This window comes from Barbus barbus, assembly GCF_936440315.1.
Source record: "Barbus barbus genome assembly, chromosome: 43".
In the NCBI taxonomy this organism is placed as follows: Eukaryota; Metazoa; Chordata; class Actinopteri; order Cypriniformes; family Cyprinidae; genus Barbus; species Barbus barbus.
This window is the reverse complement of record NC_136721.1, coordinates 5,039,055-5,051,577: the sequence shown is the minus strand read 5'-3', so window position 1 is coordinate 5,051,577 and position 12,523 is coordinate 5,039,055. Positions and strand designations below refer to the sequence as shown.

General features: G+C 37.5%; 1 protein-coding gene across 1 annotated transcript; it reads right to left on the bottom strand.

The window, feature by feature from the left end:
- Window positions 1-280: 280 nt before the first annotated feature.
- Window positions 281-12,145, bottom strand: aldocb (aldolase C, fructose-bisphosphate, b). Its single transcript, XM_079405900.1, has 9 exons — window positions 12,041-12,145; window positions 6,789-6,919; window positions 6,429-6,640; window positions 5,620-5,674; window positions 5,374-5,534; window positions 4,800-4,883; window positions 4,523-4,697; window positions 4,140-4,339; window positions 281-1,226 (listed from the first exon to the last, which is right to left on the bottom strand). Exons 2-9 carry the CDS (start codon window positions 6,898-6,900, stop codon window positions 1,134-1,136), a joined length of 1,092 nt encoding a protein of 363 aa, XP_079262026.1. The 5' UTR covers window positions 6,901-6,919; window positions 12,041-12,145; the 3' UTR covers window positions 281-1,133.
- Between the last annotated feature and the right edge of the window lie 378 nt (window positions 12,146-12,523).

Sequence of the window (12,523 nt, the reverse complement as noted above, 5' to 3'; positions counted from 1 at the left end):
ATTGTGGAAATCCAGGGTGTACCATATTTGTAAACATGCCTCCATTAATTTTAGAAACTGAACAGATATTTTACCTCCTATTTGTAATGCAAAACGCTTTCTATTCTATTATATAACTCTCTGCAATTAATAATTTCCCATTTACTTAGATTTATGTAAACATGCTTAATTCAGCGAATTGCTGAGGGTCTGTTGAGGAAAGCTCAACCAGAATGTAAGTTATGGCTAAAAATGTGTGCAATAGGTGTATGAAATGCACCCGCATAATGACAAACACAATCTGTTTTACAGTATTTTATTTCAGTTTTTACTATCTGACACACAAAGTGCTTAGAGAACAACATCAAATCACAAGATCACATTTTGTCAACAGAGCAGCGAGTGCTCCCCTCCCCAGAAGCTCCACGCCACCGTTTACAACCAATAGAAGTTATTATTCATGTAGCACTGTCTCACAAATATGGGGAGGAGAGGGAGAGCATGATACACTCAAGCACACAACACAACGGAGCACAACTTCAAAATACTAATAATATTGTTAGTATTTTATATTAAATTTGTTGGACAGTAATCATTAATATTATATGCAAACACAAAACAAAATATTATTCATCGGAGTCTGGTGGAGTTAATCATAACTAGCAATAATATATTACTCTGTTTCATTCCCTATTATAATAAACTGCCCCGATCTGAACTCAGTATTCACATCATCCACGCATCATCATGAGGACCGATGAGGTCATACCGCACGGCAAGGAATGTGACAAATCACCTCGAGTGGCTGGTGCCTGAATTGGAATGACTTATGTTGGAATAATGAAAACAAAACGGCTGATATACATATACATCCATTTAAAACGGTCCACAAAAATACTGTTTTCTTGTTTGTAGCATGAAACCACGCCTTGAATATTTCAAAAATAAAAAATAATTTCCTGCGTACCTTTCCATTTCTCCTCTCCATTCTTAAAGTTTAATACATTTTAAATAGATACATTATGAGACACTGCAATGACAACCCTAAAGTACAGAAGACAGCGCAGGCCTGTGATTGGTTGGTGACAGGAAGGGTAGCAGCTGTGCACTATACTATTGGCTGGCGGAAGCTGGAACGACGGGATGCAGGATGTTCAGTAGGCATGGTTGGCCACGTACAGGGACTGTCCCGCTGATCCACCGGTTCCAGGGGAGATGTACTTGCCTTGAGCAGCCAATCCATTAGCCTGAGGAAAGTTCACAACGGTTAGTGTATGTGGCCTGAATCTAAACAGAATTCTAAACAGATTCACCTCCTACCTCTATTGTTATCCAATTTTATATTATTTTGTTTTATTCTACAGGGTGGGCCATTTATATGGATACACCGTAATAACATGGGAATGGTTGGTGATATTAAAGTCCTGTTTGTGGCACATTAGTATATGTGAGGGGGCAAACTCCTCAAGATGGGTGGTGACCATGGTGGCCATTTAGAAGTCGGCCATCTTGGATACAACTTTTGTTTTTTCAATAGGAAGAGGGCCATGTGACACATCAAACTTATTGGTAATGTCACAAGAAAAACAATGGTGTGCTTGGTTTCAACGGAACTTTATTCGTTCATGAGTTATTTACAAGTTTCTGACCACTTATAAAATGTGTTCAATGTGCTGCCCATTTATTCAAGAGTTTTATTCGTCACATACACAATTATACAGAGTATAACCAGCAGTGAAATGTAGGTCAGGTCCGCTCCAAGGACAGTGCAATTATAAAGTATACAAATATTAAGAGAAGAAAAGTAGAAAAAAATAAAATAAAATAAAAAGAATAAAATAAAAAGATAGATAAAAAATATAAATATAAATGTGCAGGTCAGTATGTTGTTGACTTAAATAGTAATAAGAGGAATGTGCAAAATAATGTGCAAAAAAGTTGTACAGGGTATATAATAGCAGCAATATGAGGTAGAGAAAAATTATGAATAGCTTATTGATATGGTGATATTTACATGGAGTCAAGTGATGTTATGACACAGAGTTAGAGTTTAGGAGCCTGATGGCCTGGGGGAAGAAGCTCCTCCTAAGTCTCTCAGTTTTTGCCATCAGGCTACGGAAGCGCTTACCAGAAGGAAGCAAAGTGAATAGCTGGTTACCAGGGTGATTTGAGTCCTTGATTATTTTGACAGCTCTATTTTTGCAGCGTTTGAGGTAGATGTCCTGCAGAGAGGGGAGAGCAGACCCTGAGATGCGCTCAGCTAAGCGCACAACTCTCTGTAGTGCTTTGCAGTCCTGATTGGAGCTGTTTCCATACCACACTGAGATGCACTGAGTCAATAATTGTGTTATTTGTATCCAACCATTGTGTTGGATTGTCAATGCAACCCTCTTCTCCCACTCTTCACACACTGATAGCAACACCGCAGGAGAAATGCCAGCACAGGCATCCAGTATCCGTAGTTTCAGGTGCTGCACATCTCGTATCTTCACACCATAGACAATTGCCTTCAGATGACCCCAAAGATAAAAGTCTAAGGGGGTCAGATCGGGAGACCTTGGGGGCCATTCAACTGGCCCACGACGACCAATCCACTTTCCAGGAAACTGTTCATCTAGGAATGCTCGGACCTGGCACCCATAATGTGGTGGTGCACCATCTTGCTGGAAAAACTCAGGGAACGTGCCAGCTTCAGTGCATAAAGAGGGAAACACATCATCATGTAGCAATTTCAAATATCCAGTGGCCTTGAGGTTTCCATTGATGGTGCACCACCACATTATGGGTGCCAGGTCCAAGCATTCCTAGATGAACAGTTTCCTGGAAAGTGGATTGGTCGTCGTGGGCCAGTTGAATGGCCCCCAAGGTCTCCCGATCTGACCCCCTTAGAAGAGTGGGAGAAGAGGGTTGCATTGACAATCCAACACAATGGGAAGCACATTGAACACATTTTATAAGTGGTCAGAAACTTGTAAATAACTCATGAACGAATAAAGTTACGTTGAAACCAAGCACACCATTGTTTTTCTTGTGACATTACCAATAAGTTTGATGTGTCACATGGCCCTCTTCCTATTGAAAAAACTAAAGTTGTATCCAAGATGGCCGACTTCTAAATGGCCACCATGGTCACCACCCATCTTGAGGAGTTTGCCCCCTCACATATACTAATGTGCCACAAACAGGACTTTAATATCACCAACCATTCCCATGTTATTACGGTGTATCCATATAAATGGCCCACCCTGTATTATTTAATCTTATTTAAAAGTTATACTATTTTATATATAAATATACATATTTACATAATTCTATATACCTTTTATATTAAAGTATACATTAGATTCTCAGTACTTTAGATTAGATTCTCATCATACTCAGTGCATGTATTTACTAGAAAAATTGTCCTCAAATTGGTAATATGAAAATTAGTTTCTTTTTTGTTGCAGTTATGGCTGAATATATTTGGTTGCTGAAATTTCAGTACATCACTAATATTATATGCTAAATAATTATAAAAAAAAAAAAAAAAAAAAAAAAAAGGCACACATACACAAGTATTTACTGAGAAAAGTTATACTTAAAAATTATAATTTAAAGATATTACACACAAAGTTCCTGTTTGACCTATACATTTATATGACATTTAGCGATTCATGATTTCTGAAAAGATGCAGATACACATTTTATAGATATTAGCATTATTATCTGTATAATAAATACAAATTGTAAATATTATTTAACAGAAATTAGCATATTTACATATTGATAAGCATATTTATTGAGCATTATTTCAATTGTATTAACTATGGCAATTTCCACAATTTCCAGAAATGCATTGCATTTAGGTAAAAATAAAATTTGCTTTAGGGGTATTCAAATTTGCCGGTGTTCGCCGAATTTTCGTGGGCAAAATTTAAATTTTAATTTCAAGGGGAATCAAAGTGTTCAGGAATTTTGTGCAATACAAAAATTTCGCAACTGATTCAAGTTGGTCACACAGAATAACCGCGTTGGCCAACAGAAAGCTGCTCAGTTTGGAAGTGACTCCTGTGTGAGCTATACTTTATACATTCCTACTCTATTGACAATTGACCTTTTGCTAATGTGAAATTTTAAAGTGACTGCACCTTAATGGGAAAATGATTTGATCAACTGACCTCAGCACGCTTGATGAACTCCTCTGTGGCGGCCTTCTCATTGTCCTTGACTCCGCGCCAGGCGGTGAGGGCAGAGGCCTGCAGGGCACGTCCATAGGAGAAGGTGAGGGCCCAGGGTTTTGTCAGAGGGCAGTTGTTGATGGCGTTCAAGTTGATAGACGCATCCTCCTCACTCTGACCTCCAGAGAGGAATGTCACACCTGCCACAGGAATGTCAAAATACATTTTCTGAAATAACACTATGACCTCACCACATACTGTTCACACTTTTTTTTAAACATGCCATTTCCTCTTGTTATCTACATCATGGCACTCCACATTCTTAAAGCTTCAAACAGTAAATCAAACACAACTGAGGTTTCTCCATTAGCCTCGTGACTCACCTGTTACTGCGGGGGGAACGGTGCGGCGCAAGGCTGTCACTGTAGCCATGGCAATTTCTTCATTGGAGAATTTGGTGGGGCAGGAGTGTCCAGCTGTCACCATGTTGGGTTTCAGAAGAGTTCCCTCCAGATAGACGTGATGGTCAGACAGGGCCTTGTAGCAGGCAGCAAGGACCTGGAGATACACGGGAAATAAAGAAAGGTTTAGTAAATTTAATCATATAAGATGTTTCAAGTCTTGTTTGAATGCTATAAATTAATGCCACTTTTTATGTACCTTCTCTGTAACATACTGGCAGCGTTTCAAGTCGTGGTCACCATCAGGTAGAATCTCTGGCTCAACAATGGGCACAATCCCATTCTGAAAACCCAAACGGACAATATTAGGTCAAAAAACATCTTACCTCTGATATCTATGCATTAGCTTCAACTCCATCCAACAATTCTCTAAAATACCTAAATATACATCAAGACCGTTGTGATCTGGATTTCTTGCTGTCAGTGTTATTTTGTATTATTTATTTACTATTATAGTATCTTTTCATATTTTGAATTTTCAGTTTAAATTTGAGTCATAATGTGTGCTTTTACCACAGTTTTTGAAAATGTTTCTATTTTGCTTTATTTTTATTTGAGTTTTAGTTTGTCAGTTTAGTACAGCATATTTTAATTCAGCTAGATTTCACTGCAACCTTTTTTTGTTCAGGTTTTTCCATCTAATATTTAGATTTAATATATGCTTTTTTTTTTTCAATTAACAATTCAAATAGTAGTTTTATTTTTAATTAGCAATAACAACACTGCTTGCCTTTAAGATTAACGTACAGACAGCCAAGACTTAATGAGCTCACCTGCTGGCAGATGCTGGCGTAGCGAGCCAGGACGTTAGCGTTCTCCATGATGGCTAACTCTGAAGGAGTGGTCTCGCTGATCTTCAGCACAGACCTCCACTTGGCAAAGTCTGCACCGTCTTTCTTATACTGAGCACAGCGTTCTGACAGGCCATCAAGCCCTTAAGAAAAACAGGTATCACATTAACAATACATCATTATTGCCATCAATTTTAGCAAATATTTTATCAGTAACTGTAAGCTTACCCTGTGTCGTGGTCTCTCCATTAGTTCCTGCCAGAGGGACAACACCTTTGTCAACCTGTAAAAGAGGACAACCTGCTTTAGGATCAAACTGTCATGGCAGCATTGCTAATAGTCCAGCAGTCCTGATTGTATTTCCTAACAACTATTCACCAATACAAAAGAAAATTATACAAATATAATATTTCAAATATCTACAAACATCTTCAAGCAGTTAAAAAGGTCTATTTAGAGAACACTTGTTGTGGCAAACATGAACAACCTGATTTAACCTAATAATCTTATCCTAATCCTTCACCTACATGCCTACTTATTTATAACTCAGCACTCAGTATTTATGGGTGCACTGCGGGTTTTATTTATAATTGTATTATATACGCTACTCAATTTAGGAGTTGGTTGGTTCTGCTCTTGAAAGAAGTCTATTATACTCAAGGCTGCATTTAATTGATCAAAAATACAGTAAAAATTGAAATATTACAATTAAAAAATATTTGTACTATTTTATTATATATTAAAAATGTAATTTATTCCTGTGATGCAAAGCTGAATTTTCAGCATCATTCCTCTTGTCTTCAGTGTCACAGAAATCAATCTAACATGCTGGTTTACTGCTCAAGAAACATTTCTTATCATTATCAGTGTTAAAAACATTTGTGCTGCTTAATATTTTTGTGGAAACCACGACATCTCTTCAGCATTTATTTGAAATTGAAATCTTTAGAAACATTTAAAATGACTTGACTGTCAATTTTGATCAATGTAATGCATCCCAGTTGAACAACATTTTTTATTTAAATCAAATCCTGTACCTTGATTCCCACAACAATGCCCCTGTCCTTGATCATTTTGGCAAAGGGTGTGCCATCATCAGCTTTCTGGTAAAGGGTCTCGTGGAAGAAGATGACGCCACCAATGCACTTGTCTATGCGCTCGTCAGCAGAGAAAAGGATCTGGCGGTACAGACGGCGGTTTTCCTCTGTGTTCTCGACGCCGATGGGGTTCAGACGCTTTGCCATGCTACCTGTATACATGCAGACATACATATCATTGTGTTAGAGGGACTGACAGAAAGCTGTTTGCTGCATATTTCATGTTTGGAACAACATGAGGGGGGAGTAAATGATCATTCTGAAAGTGTTATGTCCATATAAGACGAAACCCTCACTGACCTGTTGACTCATCTGCAGCGAGGATGCCCTTCCCAGGAGCTACGATACGCTGCGCGATGTCCTGGAGCTCCTTCTTCTGCTCAGTTGTGAGTGCGGGGTACTGGTGTGTCATGTCTGCGGCTCAAAGCAACCTGCAATAGAGGAATGGCAGAGACACAACTGTCATTTCATCCATCTTACGTGTAATTCTATCATCATGACAACTCTCGGAGGGTTTGGCATGGTAATGTACATGATAATGTTAATGTGTTTGGTCTTGGTGGAATAGTTCTGCTACACTGCTTCAGAGTAAGTACCGACACTTGCTACTTCCAATACATCCACAACATGCTGCTGTGAGCATGTAAGAAATACTGCTGCTGCACATGTAGCATATTGGGTGCTTCTCAAACGGAAGGCTGGATCCTACCAAGGGTGCGTCCTTCCTAGTTCAGTCCTTCAGAGTCTTGTAGAATTTAAACATATAATGATATTCTAGGGAATTGTGTGCTTCTAATTTTATAGCAACAGTTTGGACAGGACCCTTTTCTATTCTAACATGACAGTGTCTCTGTGTAGAAGGCACGGTTCAAAAAGACATGATTGATTGAGTCAGTGTGGAAGAACTTGACTGGTCTGCATAAAACCAAGTCCTGATCCCAGCTGAACACCTCTGGTGTGACTTCATATGCAGACCTTGAGCCAAAAACTCATCACCAAACACCTATGACTTGTACATAAGGGTACTGTCATTTTAGACACGTCCAAAACTGTTGCAACAGAGATGGAAATACAATTTTTAAATACATGAATTATGTTTCCATCTTTGTTGCCACCGTTTTCTTAGTGCCTTTTTCTGTTCTAAAGAAGGGGGTGTCCCAACACTTTTGTCCTTATAGTGTCTATACAAGTCATTGGTGTTTGGTAATGAGTTTTTGGCTCAAGGTCTGTATTTAAAGTCACACCAGAGGAGTTCAGCTGGGATCAGGACTTGGCTTTGCAGACCAGTCAAGTTCTTCCACACTGACTCAATCAATCATGTCTTTTTGAACCGTGCCTTATACACAGAGGCACTGTCATGTTAGACTAGAAAAGGGTCCTGTCCAAACTGTTGCTATAAAATTAGAAGCACATAATTCCCTAGACTATCATTATATGCTTAAACATTAAGATTTGTACTCATAGAAATGACTAAAGTAGTCAAACCTGTTCATTAGAAGGGGGTGACCCAATACTTTTGGCAATATAGTGCAAGTCACACAAGGAACAATAATTTGTCTCCTGGAAATGTCTGACTGCTGGCTATGGATAAACAAAACTGTGCCTCATTATTCAAGGTATCAAAAAGGGTCTGGTTAATATTCTAGCCCACTCTTTCTCACAAGCTCTTCAGCGAGGCTGAATTGCATAATAACATGGACTAAAGCCAGCAGAGCATTTTCTATTGCTGTTATGCAATCACACTCCTCTAACCTCTGCTGTCAATCCTCATTAGACAAGCCCCACTGTCTGTTACTACATGGTATTGGATCGGCACAGCATTTCAAAAAGGGTTTGGTTACTTGTGAAAAAGAAGTGCGATTTAGAATACTTTTAAACAGTAATTACTATGGAAACAATATATTTTAAAAGATAAATAATTTTGAACTGAATGTAATGTTTTACTTTTACTTATGCTATTTGCAATTTAATCAAAATGCATTATAGTTTAAATTGATATTTAATGCAATTAGCTGAACATGAGTGCTTTAAATGTAATACTGAATACCTACATTTAAAACTATAATCAAGTGCATGTTCTGTAATGTTTGTCAACACACTAAAATAAGTGTACTTCTTCAAGCACAAAACGATTAATTATAGATTAAAATAATTATTTAAAATCGATGTTAAATTAAAAGGTTTAATTAGAAATTATTAAGTGCTCTTTGTAAAGTCCACCTCAATGTTTTAAGAAACAGTAATGAAAATGGACTTAATTTCATCGATATTATATTATCTGCATTTATATTTTAAAAATATACTCAGACACAAAGATTAATTTTTTCCGCTCAATATGACTCACATGTCACATTTCAGCATAAATAACATTCATATTGACACTGGAGTTTATTGCTTGTCTAAATCCCTTCTATGCCTGTATATTGATGCTCCCCCATCTCTGTGCTGAATGGAACAAGCCTATGGCTGCCGCTCACCTCATTCAGCGCATATTTGCAAGGGAGGTGTCACGACACGCTCTTACCATTCCATTTAGAAGAAAACAGGCATCTGACATATCGTAGGAGTTCTCACTGACTGGCATTATTTTGAGCAATTTTAAAGGGATAGTTCACCCGTAAATGAAAATTCTGTCATCATTTACTCACCCCATTTACTCAACCTGTATGAGTTTTTCATTTGTTGAGCACAAAAGAGGATATTTTGAAGAATATTGGTAACCAAACAGTTGACGGTAATTCCATAGTATTTTTTTCCCCCATAATATGGAAGTCAGGGGTCACCGTCAACAAAGACATTCTGAAGAATGTTGGTAACCAAACAGTTGGTAGAATGGAAAAAAAATACTATGGAAGTCAATGGCTACCGTCAACTGTTTGGTTACCAACATTTTTCAAAACATCTTCTCTTGTACTCAACAGAAGAAAGAAACATACAGGTTTAAAACAACTGGAAGGGGGAGTAAATGATGATGAGATTTTTGGTTAAAAAATGTTTAAGGCTAAAGGCCACAAGTATTAGCTTCGTTTACGAAGTATTGGCTTCAATGATATCGCAAAGGGCATACAGAGGTCATTTTGATGTATGATCCATGATGAAGAGGTGTTAACTGGTCGTAATTCAAAGTGACCTCCCCTGCCCTTTGCTTGCAATACAAACATATCATTATGTTAAATATGGGTCATCGCTTTTATATACCTCAAAAGTCCCAAACTAGACTTCTGCTAACCTAGGTCAACATATAAATTAATTGTGTTAACAAATAATTCAATTTAAGTAAATAAATTAATTTTATAATTAAATAAGATTTATATATTTGATAATTAAAATATTTTATTCAAATGTATTTTTAGCTATTTTATCAATTTATTTGAAATATTATGAGACACTAATGGGAATAGGTTGGCGATAGACCTAGATATTATTTAGACTGCCAGCCAATAGTTTATCAGATATTATATCATAGACAACTGCAAGCTCTGTTTAAATTAGAGAGAACCACACTGGCTTTCCATTTATAAAACGCCATCAGTGTTTCTAACAGAAGTGAATACATTTTGATGAGTCATGATGACACTGTTTAGACACTGAGCTTTTAAGTCATTTAGTTAAAGCCTTAATTCTTAACTGGTTTTAAACAAATCACCCAGTGATTTGCAGATAGATCACCTATAAGGCATCAATCTGCTAGATGCTTGGATATGCAAGCTCAAAATAGCAGGATAGAGAAGCTAACCAGTCTAGTATCAGTTATGGGCGCGAAGAACAACCCCTTCCAATCGTTGCAGACCCCTTATAACATTGCACATACAAAGCTGAACAGATTTGGTGCTTTACATCTAATTCCAAAACAAAAGAAATGCACTGAAAATAATTTAAAATGCTTATCCCTAGGTTGATAATGCCATCCTGCTGAAAACCTGTTCTTTTATTCAAACAGATCTTTATAGGGAGTGGGAATGGCCTTGAAAAAGATCTCAAAGAAAGCGTGCGAGGCATAAGTGACAGCTGACAGATTCAGTCTGCATCTGTTGCTCTGCACCGCATCATGCGCAACAGTGAGTCACTGACCGGTCCATTTCTCCAATGGTTTTGATCCTGGAAGTATCTTCCCTATTCATTTTCTCCACGGGCATTTCAATGACAAACCAGCCAGCTCCGGAACAAATGATGGCATTGCAAATTTGAACTAAAGCAAAAATGAATGTTTGATAGGTGGAAGACTGAAACTAATGAAGCACAACACTACAATATACAAATATTGAGTATTTTTCAGTATAAAACCTATTTTATGTTCAGTGCAAAAATTCACAAACAGCAGGTTGAGAGCATCTGCTGAGCTTTTCTGATTAGCGGATCTTGCTTCAGGATTATGAGAAGCATGGTTCTTCACACAGAAATTGCACTGATTTGTTGGCTACTTCTATGAATACGAATTATGTTTAAATTATTAATTAAACGCATTATTTCAACAGGCCTAGAAACATATCACATGCATTATCTTCATATATGCATATTATATTATGCATGGAGAAATGCAAAGGTTATGCAAAAGATTCAAAAATAGAAGAAATAGTACATGAAATGCCACCGTGCATCCTGAGCTTAGTCTCCATCATCACCTTCGGTGTCCTCAGGGAGGAGAGACACCATCCTCAGCACGTATGCACGACACGCGAGAGGATGAGAACACAGCTCACGTGATTCATCGTGTGACGCAACGAGATGCAAACGCGCCTTCTAGTTGCGTCGCTAGCGGTGTAGGTGGGATGTTAAAGCGTCCGAGGGCGACATTTAGGGTGAAGGACATCTTTGACAAAACCTAAATTTGATGCACATATCGCTCGAGAGAGCGTGTGATGTTGTAAGGATGCGTTTAAAATCTCCGAGGAAACCCACGAGAGCTAGGCTAAGCTACAGTGATGTAGGAAATGCCTACGTGCAGATCGGCCACACTCCCTTCCGCAGACAGCATGATGCTGCATAGACCTACGCGTGCATGCTTTAATTAGCATATTCTGTCAAATAAACGCTGTTAAAATAGATTGGGGTTTCTGTCAGCTCTAACGTTACTCTAAATATACGGAAGAGAGATGGAGATGATGATGGTGGTGTGTTCACTCGTGCTCAGGGTGACATTGAATGTCGATTTAATAATGTTATCTCTTTATATAGTTGATTTTTTTTGGGTGTTTGAACTCTCAAAAACTAACATTTCACAAACATTTTTTTTTATATGTTTGACGTATTTGCTATAAACACTGCTAAAAACGTATTCATCACTGTCCCATGATGGAGAAGGCCTTCTATTAGTAAATGAGACAACCACCTGTTGGATAATATTTACTTATGACACTAAGCACTATTAATATAACGTTAGCAGATTTGTTTTTTAAAATGAGATTAGAAATTAACAAAATTACATTCAACATCAAAAATGGTCTTGTTTACAAAACGAGTTAATGACATGTCACTCAAGAAAGCGACAGTGTCCCTATAAATTTAGAATATATATATATATATATTTTTAAATAAAGAATTCATTCACTTACCCGTTTATAAGAGAGTGATGCAAAAGATGACTTGCTGTCGACAGCCTCCTGTTTCAATGCCGCAACGCAACGTGATCGCTTAGAAAAATCAACCCATCTAGGGGCGTGGCTTTGGTCACGACCTTCTTGTAATACTAATGAATATTCATGAGTCTTTAAAGTGACCTCGCGCGTCACCGTCTCATGCTTGAGGTGTGTTGTACGAGCACGTAGGCTTTTCTGAAATCAAAATGTGATAAATTATACTTTTTATATATTCGATATGAAAACAAAAGAAAGTTAAAAAATGTGTTTCTTACAAAACATTTGTCTTTTAATTACATATACAGTGTTTACTACATATAAAAATCAATAAATGGTTCTATTTAAACACAAAATGCTCTATTTACTTAGTATGGAAAAGTGTTTAAAATATCTCTTCTAATATTAGAGATGTAGAGGGAGATCAATAGCTCAGTAATAGCTGAATCTGACACTGCAATA